The sequence below is a fragment of the Ranitomeya variabilis genome, chromosome 2, assembly GCF_051348905.1.
Source record: "Ranitomeya variabilis isolate aRanVar5 chromosome 2, aRanVar5.hap1, whole genome shotgun sequence".
In the NCBI taxonomy this organism is placed as follows: domain Eukaryota; kingdom Metazoa; phylum Chordata; class Amphibia; order Anura; family Dendrobatidae; genus Ranitomeya; species Ranitomeya variabilis.
The window spans coordinates 1,006,400,997-1,006,418,580 of NC_135233.1; the positions used below are offsets into that span (position 1 = coordinate 1,006,400,997).

Consider the following 17,584-nt stretch of genomic DNA (forward strand, 5'->3'; position numbering starts at 1 on the left):
GAAAGGGTTACTGCTACCTAATCCAAAGGGTCCACTAAAGCAAACAGTGATTTCTGCCAGTAATTCATATTACTGGAAAAAATGAATGAGCCCATTCAGAGCTGTTTGAGGGGAAGCAGAGGTGGAGTGTAATATTGGGAAATATTATGGACTGTGAAGCAACATCTGCACACAGCGGCTCATCTGTCTGTATAAATGGCTTCGCTCTACCAATGTTGAGTGAAGAACACTCTCACTCCAGCCCCTAGAGACAGTGGGTGATGGCTCCTTACTTTCCTGTGGCTCTGGGCCTCAATCTGCTAGGTAAGCAAAAAAATATCAGCTGTCCTGAAAACAGAATGTAATGCAGATTATCATGTTTATTACATCTGGAAGGTCAAGTGAAAGCATTGATGTCATCATGTGTTAGTGTAGTGTAATGGGATTTGCCAGTCAAATATTTCCAAATGGACATAGGATAGTTAAAAAAGGATGAATGTCAGTCCAGAACATCAACATAAACTACTTCATGCCCCAGCTCTGTACGTGCGAATTCTCTAAGTTGTCCTATAACTCTTTATCAAGACCAACATTACCTTTTACTTTACAAGTATTGTTTGAGGTCGTGTTCACCCGTAGCGTAAGTGCTTGTTTTTTTGTCTGCTGTTTTTCATCCTCATGTTTTCTGCAAGTGTCCGACCAAAATATGTAATATTAAGTCTTCTTTGATTATCGCGCTTTTGCTACGTTTTTCTCCATGTGATGCATTTTAGTGCAGATTTCAAGCTGCGTATTTTAATAGAGAAAAGCTGCGATTCTGCATTTTTTACATATGTTTTTCTTAGCTCCCCTCAGAAGCCTATGGAGAAAAAAATGCATCAAAAATTGCACAGTGTAACAGCATCTTTAAATGCACAGAAAGAAGGAGTTTTCATGTAATCACATCCACTTTACTTAGACTGTTAAACACGCAGATTTTCTGCAGATAAAAACTTCAGAAAAAATGCAGTATACACACTATTTGGGTACACGTGGGAACATGGCCACTTTACCATAAATATAAGACATTTATCTATACAAAATGTATGGGAAATTGCTAGACAAACTTTATTAATTGTCTAGCAGAGGTCTAGTGTCAAGAAAACTCTAGTGGCCCTCACTGAAATCAGTGATGCAAAGTGAGACTTATATTCTTTATAGATGTTATGGAGAGAACTGGTCATTAGTAAAATAGTAGGATATTTATGTGTAAAAACATTTCTTATACAAATATGTTATTGTAATGTACTATCTTTTATACCCTTACAACACGGTGCATATACCATGACACTAGTATTGTCGATGCTCTGGTGGGAACCCTCCATTAACTAAACCTTCCAAGTTGAATACCCAAAAACCTCCCCCACCCGGGCCCCCAAAATAAGGAAAGACACTGTGAAGTTGGATAATTTTGACCACAGCAGCCTTTATTTATACCACATACAAATATTTAATAATAATATAAATAAAATCCTGGGAGGGTCCTTGAAGCTCCCAAAATCTGGTGCTTAACCCCTTCACCCCCGGAGCTTTTTCCATTTTTTCGTTTTCGTTTTTCGCTCCCCTCCTTCCCAGAGCCATAACTTTTTTATTTTTCCGTCAATATGGCCATGTGAGGGCTTATTTTTTGCAGGACGAGATGTACTTTTGAACGATACCATTAGTTTTACCATGCCATGTAACAGAAAACGGGAAAAAAATTCCAAGTGTGATGAAATTGCAAAAAAGTGCAATCTCACACTTGTTTTTTGTTTGGCTTTTTTGCTAGGTTCACCAAATGCTAAAATTAACCTGCCATTATGATTCTCCAGGTCATTACGAGTTCATAGACACCTAACATGTCAAGGTTATTTTTTATCTAGGTGGTGAAAAAAAATTCCAAAATTTGCTAAAAAAAAAATTGTGCGATTTTCCGATACCCATAGCGTCTCCAATTTTCGTGATCTGGGGTCCGGTGAGGGCTTATTTTTTGCGTGCCGAGCTGGCATTTTTAATGATACCATTTTGGTGCAGATACAATCTTTTGATCGCCCATTATTGCAGTTTAATGCAATGTTGCGGGGACCAAAAAAACGTAATTTTGGCGTTTTGATTTTTTTTCTCGCTACGCCATTTAGCAATCAGGTTAATCCTTTGTTTTTATTGATAGATCGGGCGATACTGAACGCGGCGATACCAAATATGTGTATGTTTGATTTTTTTTTATTGTTTCATTTTGATTGGGGCGAAAGGGGGGTGATTTGAACTTTTATATATATATATATTTTTTTATATTTTTAAACACTTTTTTTTAAAAAAACTTTGGCATGCTTCAATAGCCTCCATAGGAGGCTAGAAGCATGCACAACTCGATCGCCTCTGCTACATAGAGGTGAAGTACAGATCACCTCTATGTAGCAGAAATGCAGGGTTGCTTTGAACGCCGACCACAGGGTGGCACTCAAAGCAATCGGCCATCAACAACCATAGAGGTCTCAAGGAGACCTCTGGTTGTTATGGCAATGCACCGATGACCCCCGATCATGTGACGGGGGTTAGCGGTGCGAGCACTTCCGGCCGCGCGGCCGGGAGCGCTAGTTAAATGCCGCTGTCAGCACTTGATCGGGATTCCGCTCGCGCTCATTGCGTGCACATGTCAGCTGTACAAAACAGCTGACATGTCGCGGCTTTGAGGTGGACTCACCGCCGGAGCCCACCTCAAAGCGAGGGTTCTGCCAGCTGACGTACTATTCCGTCAGCTGGCAGAAAGGGGTTAACCAAGCAGAGAACTGTGGACATAGTAACAGACCATAAATTACCCCACTGGCTTGGGTGCATCAATATCCCAAAGGGTTCCATTGTCCACTTAAACCCTGGGGATCCGACAAACCCTTGCAGAAGATCCCCTCAAAATCACCAAACCAAACCATAATATATAACAATTGGGGAATCCATATACCCATGAACTCCCCAGGCCAATTTAGCACCAACTTCAAGGACCCCCCCAACTGCACAAGGCCACAATGACCCGATAATAAACTACCAAAACCCCACCGGAACAAATATAAAATTAGGGCGGCTGGGACTGCTTTTCACCTTACAGGAGCGGGAAACTGAGGCACCTCACCCCTAACTGACCCTATAAAAAACCCTCTTTGCATATCACCACCCTATTAACCCTGTCCCACCCCCTCCAACCCATTCTCATGTCGGTCTCTGCCAACACCATGGGGGGAGGAGGCGGCTTGCTCCAGCCTTTACTGAAAGGAGACTAAATCCTCTGCAGTAGAGTCCTGGCTACATACTACAGAATTTTCTACCGCAATGACAATGTGCACCTCTTTCTAATACTGTTGTGCCTATGGTCTTCTCTCCATAGGCACAGCAGTATTAGAAATTAACCCTTCTCTGCCATCTGACGTACTATCCAGTCAATGTGACCGGGGCCTTACTTCCCATGGATGGGATAGTACGTCATGCCCTTTAATGCAACACTGTGATTTAAGTTTCGCTTATCGCATTAAAATTCCTGTGCCATCTTACCTCTTGGAAGATGATGTCGGCATCCCAGGGGTGTCCCCGCCCACCCGGGCTCACGATCGCTGTGATTGACTGTTCAATTCTGAACAGCCAATTGCAGCCTCTCTCAATGTTTCAGACAATCAGACTAGGATCGAGTGCCAATCGAAAACCCCTCAGATTGGCTAGATCGACGATCACATTGATTGCGCCAATCGCATGGCACAGCCGTGGTGTTACCGCATTGTGCCCTTCCTGGATCGGTGCTCTAAGAGCACCAATCATAGGCCGGTGCCTAGGACAGGCCAAGCATGGCCTGCAGCTGCTGATTGGCACTATCAATGTAATCGTCGATTGCGCCAATCACAGGGCACAGCTGCGGGTGACCACACTGTGCCCTGCTGGTGACCTGCCAGTGACCTGCCTGGGATCGGAGCAACATCGGCGTCACCAGGGCCAGCTCTGATTGGTGAGATCGATGAGAGACCGCTAGCTGAGGATTCCTGCAGAGCGGTCACACTGCCAGATCTCCGCTTGTGCTGGGCCTTGTGGTGCTACAGAAGCCTGTAACACCACAAACCCTGCTGAAGAAAGAAGACAGAAGAGAGACTACAACCATAAGTGTTGATCCCTGATCCCTGCCCGATCTCTCTTCATCCACCCCAATACCTCCCATCCCCCTTCCCTTTGTCCCTCCTTTTACCCCCTCCAACCCCCCTTTGCGCCGCCTCCATACGCACATTTAGCAACCGCCGAGTGTTGATTGGTGACGCAGTTCACCAATCAACACTCATGCTCGCTTTTCTTTCCCACCCCCCTTTGTGCCAGCTCCGTGCGCACATCCAGCAGCCGCCGAACTTTGATAAGTGACACAGTTCACTTATCAGAGCTGGTGCCTGCTGTTTTACATTTTTCTTTTCACAGACATTTTTTTTCTCCCCATTTGCTTTTTTTCTTTTAGCTTTTTCTTTTCAGATAAAAGTTTATCCCCCTACACACACATACAGTTATAAATAAAGTACACACAAGCACCATACTCATAAAAAAATGTCCCTCCCGTTACGTTCGTCCCAACAGCACTATTCAGTGTAGGAGGCATATGCTTTCCTTGCCTCTGACACTGACAGCGAGGGAGAGGATCCCACATTTCTTTACCTTTTGGATTCTTCATCCTCTTCCTCCTCCTCATCTTCCTCCTCGGGTCCTGCGGAACCACCATGCAGACGTCCCAGGACAGAAAATGAGGCAGCACCCACCATTCCACAAGATGAAGCTGAACCAGCGCACCCTATTGCGCACCCCATATGGACCTCACCACCCCAAAAAATTATGAGCCACTAACTCTTGATTTTGTGGCAGAATCAAGAATCATGTTTGACACCACCGGCCTCACAGATATAGACTTTTTCAAAGTCTTTTTCTCTGAGGATTTTGTTAACCTCATGGTGGACAAAACTAATTTGTATGCTCGTCAATTTTTGGCACAAAACCCCGGTTCATCATATTCTAACTGGTCTCCTGTAGACGCAGTTGAAATGATTCTGTTTTTGGGCCTGGTCCTTCCCATGGGGATCTTGAAGAAGCCAGAAATTTGGTAATATTGGAGTGTTGATATTTTATACAACACATCAGTGTTCCGAATGGTCATGGCCCATACGTGTTTTGAGGCCATCCACAGATTCCTGCATTATACCGATAATGGACAGTGTCCCCCATAAGATCACCCCAACTTTGACCATTGGTTCAAAGTTCGGCCGGTCATCGAACACTTCAACAAAAAGTTTTCTGAAGTGTACATGCCCCAAAGGGACATCTGTGTGGATGAGTCCTTAGTCCATTTTAAGGGAAGGCTCGGATTCCGTCAGTACCTGCTCAGCAAGAGGGCCAGGTACGGAATCAAACTCTATAAGCTGTGTGAGTATCTCAGGGTACACCCACAAGTTTAGAGTATACGAAGGAAAGGACGCCAGGATTGAACCCACTGAATGTCCCTCTGTCCTGAGAGTGAGTGGGAAAATTGTGTGGGATTTGGTGAACCCACTGCTGGATAAAGGTTATTACCTCTACACCGATAACTTCTATTCCAGCATCCCACTCTTCATATTCCTCTCTGCGAGAGGCACCACAGCCTGCGGTATTGTCGCAAAAATCAGAGGCCTCCCGAAAACACTACTTGGGCAGATGCTCAGAAGGGATGACAGCAGAGCCCAATGTAGTGACCACCTGCTGGTGGTTAAGTACAAGGACAAGAGGGATGTCCTTCTCTTTACCACCATTCACGGTGATGGCAGTGCCCTCAGCACTATAAGAGGTACCTATACACAGTTCAGCAAACCGAACTGTGTACTGGGGTACACCAAAAACATGGGGGGCGTTGATCTCTCCTATCAACTCCTCCAACCATACAGTGCTCTGAGAAAGGCCAAGGTGTGGTAAAAAAAGCTGGCCATGCACATCGTACAAATGGCAATGCTCAATGCTTTCCTGCTGTCATGATGTGCACGCCACACCGATACGTCATACCTTCCGTTCCAGTAGGTAGTGGTTAAGGCCCTGATATTTGGCACTTAGGAAGGAGCGGGCCTCAGTACTTCCGGAACTGAAGGCGCTCATATCGTACCAGGTCAGCATTTCCCAGGAGTGGTCCCGCCAACTGAAAGAAAAGGTAAGATGCAAAATAGGTGCCGAGTGTGTTACAAAAGGGGAATACGCAAGGACACCATTTATCAATGCGGAACCTGCCCTGAAAAACCTGACTTGTGTATGAAAGATTGCTTCAAATCTAGGTAAGTTCCTTAGGGGGTCTAGTTTAAAAAATGGGGTCACTTGTGGGAGGTTTCTACTGTTTAGGCACATCAGGGGCTCTGCAAGTGGAACATGACTACCGCAGACCATTCCATGAAAGTCTGAATTCCAAAACGTCACTACTTCCCTTCTGAGCCCTGAAGTGTGCCCAAACAGTGGCCCCCCCAAATATGGGTACCAGCATACTCAGGACAAATTGGACAACAATCTTTGGGGTCCAAATTCCCCTGTTACCCTGGGAAAAATAAAAAATTGGGGACTATACGATCATGTTTGTGGAGAAATTATAAACTTTAGTGAAACACTTGGGGTTCAGAGTGCTCACCACACATCTAGATAAGTTCCTTAGGGGTCTAGTTTCCAAAATGGGGTCACTTGTGGGGGGTTTCCACTGTTTAGGCACATCAAGGGCTCGCCAAACGTGACATGGTGTCACCGTGTCAGATCTCAATTCCAGCAAATTTTAGTTTGAAAAAGTCAAACGGCGCTCCTTCCCTCCCGAGCCCTGCCGTGTGCCTAAACAGTGGTTCCACCACATATGGAATATCAGCATACTCAGAACAAATTGGACAACTTTTGGCATCCAATTTCTCCTGTTACCCTTGGGAAAATAACAAAAATGGGGACTAAACGAACGAATATATATATATTTTTTCACGCCCAGGCATTATAAACTTTAGTGAAACACTTGGGGGTTCAAACTGCTCACCACACATCTAGATAAGTTCCTTAGGGGGTCTAGTTTCCAAAATGGGGTCACTTGTAGGGGGTTTCCACTGTTTAGGCACACCAAGGGCTCGCCAAACGTGACATGGCGTCCCATCTGAATTCCAGACAATTTTAGTTTGAAAAAGTCAAACGGCGCTCCTTCCATTCCGAGCCCTGCCGTGCACCCAAACAGTGGTTTTTCCAAACATGTCGGTTATTGGCGTACTTAGGAGAAATTGCACAACTTTATCTGTTCATTTTCTCCTTGTACCCTCGTGAAAATAAAAAAATAATAATAATAAAAAAATTGTTGCTAAAAGATCATTTTTGTGACTAAAACGTTAAATGTTTATTTTTTCCTTCCACGTTGCTTCTGCTCCTGTGAAACACCTGAAGGGTTAATAAACTTCTTGAATGTGGTTTTGAGCACCTTGAGGGGTGCAATTTTTAGAATGGTGTTACTTTTGGGTATTTTCTGCCATATAGACCCCTCAAAGTGACTTCAACTGTGAGGTGGTCCCTAAAAAAATGGTTTCGTAAATTTTGTTGTTAAAATGATAAATCGCTGGTAAACTTTTAACCCTTAGGCTCTGTGCACACGTTGCGGATTTTGGTGTGTTTCCGCAGCGTTTTTGGACACGCGGAATTGCATCAAATCCGCAGTGTAGTACAGTAACAATGATAGTCAATGGGAATTTGAAAATTGCTGTGCACATGCTGCGGAAAAATCTTCACGGATTCACTGCGCTTCTGCACCCATTGAGTAAGGCAAATCCACACATCAAAAAACGCATGACAATCCACAACAAATCCACAAGAAATCTGCATCAATTCCGCATTAAATCCACAAGCATTTTGGCCTGCTCTTTCTGCCAAGAGATGCAGATTCTGTGCCGAAAATTCCGCAGGCCAATCCACAACGTGTGCACATACCCTTATAACTTCCTAACAACAAAAAAAATGTTTCCAAAATTGTGCTGATGTAAAGTAGAAATGTGGGAAATGTTATTTATTTAATCTATTTTAAAAGCATAAAAATTAAAAATTTGAAAATTGATAAATTTTCCAAATTTTCGCCAAATGTCCGTTTTTTACAGAAATAAACGCAGGAAGAAATTTTACCCCTATTATGAAGTACAATATATCATGAAAAAATAATCTCAGAATTGCCAAGATCTAATGAAGCATTCCAGAGTTATAACCTCATAAAGGGACAGTGGTCAGAACTGTAAAAATTTGCCCGTTCATTAACGTGCAAACCACCCTTGTGGGTAAAGGGGTTAAAGAGTTTGGATTATAAATGCAGTTTATCACATTCCAGTGTAGGATCCCGAGAACAGGGCCCATTAATTAAATCAGTGATCCTACCTGCGCACCACGGCTCCATTCATTGTCTTTAGGACTGCTAAAGACAGCTGAGTACATAGTCCATCTGTACTGCAGACACATCCGAGCACTCTTTTTTGGATCAGTGGAGGTATTCTTTTCATAGTTTTTACGCATTGCAGAGTTTTGGTCTTTTTCCCACTAGTTTGAACCAGCTCAACCAAAATGGGTGAAACTGGGGAAAAGTAATGGTGGGACGGGACGGCACAGGACAGGACGGGACGTGGCTATACCCACCTGTCAAATTCATCAAAAGTGGCGTCAAATTCAGCAAAAGTCCCTAACTGGAGTAGTATTTATGTTGAGGCGCGTGCCACTGATAAAATGCGTTAAATTCATAAAATGGTGTGGATAGTCTCCAGCGAGTCCTTCATTAAGACTGGCAAGCGCAACGCCAGTCTAATTTAATCAGTTTCTGTGTGTTTTAGAAACTTTCTGCCTCTTTCACGACAAGGAAACATGGCCTCGCTGAAAATACACATTGCTTCACAAAAAGGGCTTGGTCTAACCTGAGATGCCATGTACCGAATAAAAAGCCAATTAAAAAGTGGAGCAAATTTCGATTAAACACTCTTAAAGTATGCAAGATGTATAGAACAGCATGAGCCAATGGGATAAATCTGGAACACTTTAAGGCTAGGTTTACAAGACCATATGTTCTCTCACATAAGAAAATCGGTCGGATTATGCTAATAACACTCTGATCAGAATTGGATCAGAGTGTGATCGTAGTGTAATCCAATTTTTTCAGATGTGGAGAAGATGTAAAAAAAAGTATCTATCTTATCCATTCTGCCAGTCCGTAAAAATTGGACTGCACTCACATGTCATCCAAGTTTGTACCGATTTTTTGACAGACTCATTGACTTACATTTGATCCAGTTTATGGATGCAAATTGGGCATGCTGCTTTTTTCCTTGGACAGACTCCATCCAAAGAAACAAATCGGACATCGGCATGGCCCCATAGAATAACATTGGTCATGTGCAGGAGTCCTAAGACCATCTAGTCAGTTTTGATTGTCTAAATATTCAACAGTATTGATAAATATGTCTTGGTGTGTCCCCTTGGCCTTTGATGGGGCTATGGTGGCCTTCACCAGCATTAGAAGGCTGTTTTGTGTTACGTTTTGCACTGGGGCCAGTCCATTACAGATATTTAATTGGTTACAGATCGTTATACATTGAGACAAATTTAATGCTATTTTCCTGTTTCTCAGTCTTTTGCCTAGCCGTTACTAAAACAAGAAATATTCGCTGGTGTCTGACATCAGAAAGTGAATACAAGAAATGCAGGGATTTAGCAAGATTGTGTAAGAGTGCAGACATTCCCCTCATCTGTGTAAAGAGAACCAACCTCGAAGACTGCTTCCTTGCCATTAAGGTAAGTTTGATGATTAATACAAAGACATGTATGTATATTAAAGAAGCAATTATTTCAATATATGATAAGAAATTATGGCTGTTGCTAACTGTGTAATTATACTTCAAAAAGTAACAATGACGAAGGCGTGTGTGAAACGCGTTTCGACTTTGGTTGGAGATCCATGTTGGGTACTGGAGCATTAGACTGTTTAATGCTGCCACGTTTGAGTCTCTTTGTCTTCTTTAGCCTCATCCTTGTAACTTATTCAGGCTTCCTATTTATATGCATTCTTATATTCAGTCTATACTGAAAATGTAAAACGCTTGATATTTTGCAGGATGGAGATGCTGATGCCCTTACGGTGGATAGTGGAAATGTCTATAAAGCATCCTTGCATCCTTATAACTTGAAACCAATCCTTGCAGAAAGCTATGGTCCTCAAAAAGGTATAAACGTTACGTGTTGTATGATATTCATGAGGTTTTGACCAATTTGGACGATAACACAAGATCAGGCAGTGCTGCTGCAATGAAGAATCCTTTTGGGCCAAGATGAGTTGAATGCTTTTTATTTCCACAACGCGCTTCAATGCTTGACTAGCGTCTGTTTCAAGTGAAAAAAACAATTGCAACAAAAAAAAACAGTTGCCATTTTTCCATTTAACCCCTTCATGACCTGAGCTTTTTTTCCGTTTTGTGTTTTCGTTTTTTGCTTCCCTTCTTCTCAGAGCCATAACTTTTTCATTTTTCTGTCAATTTGGCCATGTGAGGGCTTGTTGTTTGTGGGACGAGTTGTACTTTTGAATGACAACATTGGTTTTACCATGTCATGTACTAGAAAACAGGAAAAAAATTCCAAGTGTGGTGAAATTGCAAAAAAGTGCAATCCCACACTTGCTTTTTGCTTGGCTTTTTTACTAGGTTCACTAAATGCTAAAACTGACCTGACATTATGATTCTCCAGGTCATTACGAGTTCATAAACACCAAACATGATTAGTTTTTATCTAAGTGGTGAAAAAAATTTCCAAACTTTTTTCAAAAATAAATAAATAATTGCGCCATTTTCCGCTACCTGTAGTGTCTCCATTTTTCATGATCTCGGGTTGGGGGAGGGCTTAATTTCTGCGTGCCAAGCTGACGTTTTTAATGATACCATATTGATGCAGATATGATCTTTTGATCGCCCGTTATTGCATTTTAATGCAATGTCACGGTGACCAAAAAAAATTAATTCTGGCATTTTGACTTTTCTCACTACGCCGTTTAGCGATCAGGTTAATCCTTTTTTTTATTGATAGATTGGGTGATTTTGAACTCGGCAATACCAAATATGTGTATGTTTGATTTTTTTTATTGTTTTATTTTGAATGGGGCAAAAGGGGGGTGATTTGAACTTTTACTTCTTTTTTTATATTTTTAAAAACATTTTTTTTTCTTTTGACATTCATCAATAGTCTCCATGGGAAACTAGAAGCTGCCACAACCCGATCGGCTCTGCTACACAGAGGCGATGATCAGATCGCCTCTATAAAGCAGAATTGGTGGCGCTCACCACAAGCCGGCACTGACAACCATAGAAGTCTCCAGGAGACCTCTGGTTGTCATGCCAATGAACTGGTGACCCACGATCACATGACGGGGGTCACCTGTGGGTAAGATTCCGGCCCGTTGGCCGGAAGCGCGAGTTAAATGCCGCTGTCAGATTTGACAGCGGCATTTAACTAGTTAACAGCCGCAGGTGGATTGCGATTCCACCCGTGGCTATTCCAGGCACATGTCAGCTGTTCAAATCAGCTGAAATGTCCTGGAAAAGATGTGGGTTCACCGCCGGAGCCTACATCAAAGGGAGGGAGTCCAACGTCGGTGTGCTATTACGCCTGACGTCAGAAAGGGGTTAAAAAAGATGCTAGTCCAGCATTGTGGAAATAAAAACCATTCAACTCATCTTGGTGAGCCTGATATTGTGTTATCATGCAAATTGGTCAACTATCGAGGAGGAGATCATCCCTCAGCCATGAAGGAACAACAGCTGATATTTTAAGATTTTCATGAGTTGTGCCTGCACACAACCTGATTTTGAGCACCTTCCCTTTACTTTCCTAGTACCCAAATATGTTAAGGAACATCCATTCCAGGGTAATGATACAGATGACCCTGCAATGACATGCGGGGGGTCCACTGATGGCACCCCCCTGCCTGCTCAGAGGCCCTATAGTGGCCGGGCGGCAGAGCAGGGAGATCGTGTCTCCCTGCTCTGTCTCAGAATGTAACTGTATCGGCTCGCTGTGCACGCCGATACAGTTACATAGCATAGCTACGGATGGGACCCCTCAGAGCATGGGGCCTGGGGCGCCCGCACCCTCTGCCCCCTCGGTAGAAAAGCTACTGCCTGCCCTGCACCAAAGTTACACGCACCCCAATAACCCTTTGAACCGACGTCTTAAATGGCCACATGAAAACAAAGTTACATAGTTACATAGTTATTAAGGTTGAAGGAAGACTGTAAGTCCATCTAGTTCAACCCATAGCCTAACCTAACATGCCCTAACATGTTGATCCAGAGGAAGGCAAAAAATACCCATGTGGCAAAGAGTAACTCCACCATGGGGAAAAAAATTCCTTCCCGACTCCACATACGGCAATCAGACTAGTTCCCTGGATCAACGCCTTATCAAGGAATCTAGTGTATATACCCTGTAACATTATACTTTTCCAGAAAGGCATCCAGTCCCCTCTTAAATTTAATTAATGAATCACTCATTACAACATCATACGGCAGAGAGTTCCATAGTCTCACTGCTCTTACATTAAAGAATCCGCGTCTGTTATTATGCTTAAACCTTCTTTCCTCCAGACGTAGAGGATGCCCCCTTGTCCCTGTCTCATGTCTATGATTAAAAAGATCATCAGAAAGGTCTTTGTACTGTCCCCTCATATATTTATACATTAACATAAGATCACCCCTTAGTCTTCGTTTTTCCAAACTAAATAGCCCCAAGTGTAATAACCTATCTTGGTATTGCAGACCCCCCAGTCCTCTAATAACCTTGGTCGCTCTTCTCTGCACCCGCTCCAGTTCAGCTATGTCTTTCTTATACACCGGAGACCAGAACTGTGCACAGTATTCTAAGTGTGGTCGAACTAGTGACTTGTATAGAGGTAAAATTATGTTCTCCTCATGAGCATCTATGCCTCTTTTAATACATCCCATTATTTTATTTGCCTTTGTAGCAGCTGCCTGACACTGGCCACTGAATATGAGTTTGTCATCCACCCATACACCCAGGTCTTTTTCATTGACGGTTTTGCCCAGAGTTTTAGAATTAAGCACATAGTTATACATCTTATTACTTCTACCCAAGTGCATGACCTTACATTTATCCCCATTAAAGCTCATTTGCCATTTATCAGCCCAAGCTTCTAGTTTACATAAATCATCCTGTAATATAAAATTGTCCTCCCCTGTATTGATTACCCTGCAGAGTTTAGTGTCATCTGCAAATATTGAAATTCTACTCTGAATGCCCCCTACAAGGTCATTAATAAATATGTTAAAAAGAAGAGGGCCCAATACTGACCCCTGTGGTACCCCACTGCTAACCGCGACCCAGTCCGAGTGTGCTCCATTAATAACCACCCTTTGTTTCCTATCCCTGAGCCAGCTCTCAAACCACTTACACATATTTTCCCCTATCCCCATTACTCTCATTTTATGTAACAACCTTTTGTGTGGCACCGTATCAAAAGCTTTGGAAAAGTCCATATACACTACGTCCACTGGGTTAAGTTCACATTATTAGTCTTTGGTACTCCCATAAAGTTTGCCCATTAAGTGAATGCAAGGCCTGCCCCAAATTTGCACGCACCCCAATCACCCTTGGAATAAATGTGGACGATTGCCTCCGAAAAATGTTTTCCCAGTTTAAAGGAGCAGGTCTCCTATTCTTGTAATGCCCATACACTAAGTGTATGGGTAGACAAATATTTGCCCCAGGGGGGTCACCTCAACATACTGTGTAAACATTTCTTTATGGGCATCATAAACACCCTTTGTGGAGAAACGGGGTCAGTGGGTGCTCTCGTCCGCTGGCCCGGCTGTCTTTAGCAAGACTGCATGGACCACGGCTCATGCCACTGAACGCCCGCTCTATCTCCCCGTGGGCAATACACTACACAGACAACACAGGGTTAAGGTAAAATAGTGTGGCAATACTTTATTGAACCACAACACACAATAGCAAACATAACAATCCCACCATGGCTGGAATTGTTTGGTTACATGGGCGCATATAAAATATCACTGCGTCTCTACGTATTTCCAGTATAACATGATGTCAGAGCTCCCAGGGTTGCTACTCCATCTGTGGATGCACACACAGAGAAGAGGTAACGACAAGCATAGGGAGATGACCAAGAACTGTCCATAGAGTCCATACAAAGTCCAAAGCCAGTTGACATGATGTCAGAGCTCCCAGGGTCGCTACTTCATCTGTGGGTGCACGCACAGAGAAGAGGTAACGACAAGCATAGGGAGATGACCAAGAACTGTCCATAGAGTCCATACAAGGTCCAAAGCCAGTTGACACGAGAGCCACCACCTGTCGTATCTGACCATCTCCATGGAACCAGGCGACCAGTGGGTCCCAAACCTGGCTTTCTCCAAACATATCCATGGTTCAGAGATGGTCACTGGATCAGATCTGTGTCCTTCCAACCGGAGCCGAAAACCCCTGGGTTTTTTCCTATAGAATCATAGATCAGTGTCCCTCGTGATGGTGCCATGATGAATTGGCTGCAGTCCTTTCTCTTGTCTGTTGGGTGGTTTGCAGAATGTCTGGCTGGTATCTCTATGTTACCTACCTCCCTCAGGATCTGATCTCTGAGTCTTTTTATACCCAAGGCATGTAAGCTATTTTTAGAATTACCCAGGGTCTTTCAGTCCAACATCAAGATAAGGTAAACAATGGTGATGGGATTAAGTAGCACTATTAGCATATAAGCACACATCAATAAACAAAGCTTAACACACTCAATGTACAGTCACTATTACAGATTTACACAGTATGTTAGATAGTATATCAGTTAGCAAGTCTGTCTTCTTGACCCACCAGACATAAACACTTGAATTCACAAGCCAATATACAGATAAAAAGCCAGTTCTTTTGGTTCTTGCAAACATGGTTGTCTGGGAAATTAAGATACAATCTGGTTTCTTCACACCCTTTAACACAATAACTTGGCTGTTGCATCATGGGCCACGGTCACCATGGTGATCTAGTGATGGTGGCTGATGAGGATGAGGAGAAGGAGGAGGATAACAGCAAATAGGCAAAATCAGGAAGCGTATACCCATGTGTGGGTGTGAAGAGGTGCATGAGAATAGACCTCCCAAAAAATGACACTGGATTTGAGGTTATGTTTCGCTGTTATCATTCGGTGGTGTAGAGAAGTCTGGCCCAATCCAGACCTTGTTCTTTTTTTATAAGAGTCAGCCTGTCAGCATTTTCAGTGCGATGGGAGGGTCTGAGAAAACTCTATCAGAACTTTGCCAGTGTTCCCCTGCCTCTGCTGGATTGGAGTTGTGTTTCTCTCAACTGTATTCCTTGGTTGTCCAACGAACTTTGACCTCTGCTGCCAGCGTTTTCAGATGGGAATTTTTTAACAATTCTGCAACAATGGCCTTCTGGTACTGCACCATTTTAGTACACCTGTCTGCCTCTGGAAGAAGAGATTGAAAGTTCTCCTTGTAGCGTGGGTCTAGAAGTGTCACCAACCAGTAATGACTGTCACTCAAAATTTTAAGAATACGAGGGGTAAAATTATGTTCTCCTCATGAGCATCTATGCCTCTTTTAATACATCCCATTATTTTATTTGCCTTTGTAGCAGCTGCCTGACACTGGCCACTGAATATGAGTTTGTCATCCACCCATACACCCAGGTCTTTTTCATTGACGGTTTTGCCCAGAGTTTTAGAATTAAGCACATAGTTATACATCTTATTACTTCTACCCAAGTGCATGACCTTACATTTATCCCCATTAAAGCTCATTTGCCATTTATCAGCCCAAGCTTCTAGTTTACATAAATCATCCTGTAATATAAAATTGTCCTCCCCTGTATTGATTACCCTGCAGAGTTTAGTGTCATCTGCAAATATTGAAATTCTACTCTGAATGCCCCCTACAAGGTCATTAATAAATATGTTAAAAAGAAGAGGGCCCAATACTGACCCCTGTGGTACCCCACTGCTAACCGCGACCCAGTCCGAGTGTGCTCCATTAATAACCACCCTTTGTTTCCTATCCCTGAGCCAGCTCTCAAACCACTTACACATATTTTCCCCTATCCCCATTACTCTCATTTTATGTAACAACCTTTTGTGTGGCACCGTATCAAAAGCTTTGGAAAAGTCCATATACACTACGTCCACTGGGTTAAGTTCACATTATTAGTCTTTGGTACTCCCATAAAGTTTGCCCATTAAGTGAATGCAAGGCCTGCCCCAAATTTGCACGCACCCCAATCACCCTTGGAATAAATGTGGACGATTGCCTCCGAAAAATGTTTTCCCAGTTTAAAGGAGCAGGTCTCCTATTCTTGTAATGCCCATACACTAAGTGTATGGGTAGACAAATATTTGCCCCAGGGGGGTCACCTCAACATACTGTGTAAACATTTCTTTATGGGCATCATAAACACCCTTTGTGGAGAAACGGGGTCAGTGGGTGCTCTCGTCCGCTGGCCCGGCTGTCTTTAGCAAGACTGCATGGACCACGGCTCATGCCACTGAACGCCCGCTCTATCTCCCCGTGGGCAATACACTACACAGACAACACAGGGTTAAGGTAAAATAGTGTGGCAATACTTTATTGAACCACAACACACAATAGCAAACATAACAATCCCACCATGGCTGGAATTGTTTGGTTACATGGGCGCATATAAAATATCACTGCGTCTCTACGTATTTCCAGTATAACATGATGTCAGAGCTCCCAGGGTTGCTACTCCATCTGTGGATGCACACACAGAGAAGAGGTAACGACAAGCATAGGGAGATGACCAAGAACTGTCCATAGAGTCCATACAAAGTCCAAAGCCAGTTGACATGATGTCAGAGCTCCCAGGGTCGCTACTTCATCTGTGGGTGCACGCACAGAGAAGAGGTAACGACAAGCATAGGGAGATGACCAAGAACTGTCCATAGAGTCCATACAAGGTCCAAAGCCAGTTGACACGAGAGCCACCACCTGGCGTATCTGACCATCTCCATGGAACCAGGCGACCAGTGGGTCCCAAACCTGGCTTTCTCCAAACATATCCATGGTTCAGAGATGGTCACTGGATCAGATCTGTGTCCTTCCAACCGGAGCCGAAAACCCCTGGGTTTTTTCCTATAGAATCATAGATCAGTGTCCCTCGTGATGGTGCCATAATGAATTGGCTGCAGTCCTTTCTCTTGTCTGTTGGGTGGTTTGCAGAATGTCTGGCTGGTATCTCTATGTTACCTACCTCCCTCAGGATCTGATCTCTGAGTCTTTTTATACCCAAGGCATGTAAGCTATTTTTAGAATTACCCAGGGTCTTTCAGTCCAACATCAAGATAAGGTAAACAATGGTGATGGGATTAAGTAGCACTATTAGCATATAAGCACACATCAATAAACAAAGCTTAACACACTCAATGTACAGTCACTATTACAGATTTACACAGTATGTTAGATAGTATATCAGTTAGCAAGTCTGTCTTCTTGACCCACCAGACATAAACACTTGAATTCACAAGCCAATATACAGATAA

At 43.3% G+C, this 17,584-nt stretch overlaps 1 protein-coding gene across 1 annotated transcript in view; it reads left to right on the forward strand.

Moving 5' to 3' along the window:
- The first annotated feature begins 260 nt into the window (after window positions 1-260).
- The window catches only part of LOC143804029 (serotransferrin-B-like), a 54,670-nt gene continuing 37,346 nt past the window's right edge, over window positions 261-17,584 (forward strand). The window contains exons 1-3 of the mRNA XM_077281774.1: window positions 261-303; window positions 9,635-9,798; window positions 10,118-10,226. Of these exons, the coding sequence (XP_077137889.1) occupies window positions 261-303; window positions 9,635-9,798; window positions 10,118-10,226 (316 nt within the window). The remainder of the gene's footprint in view (window positions 304-9,634; window positions 9,799-10,117; window positions 10,227-17,584) is intronic.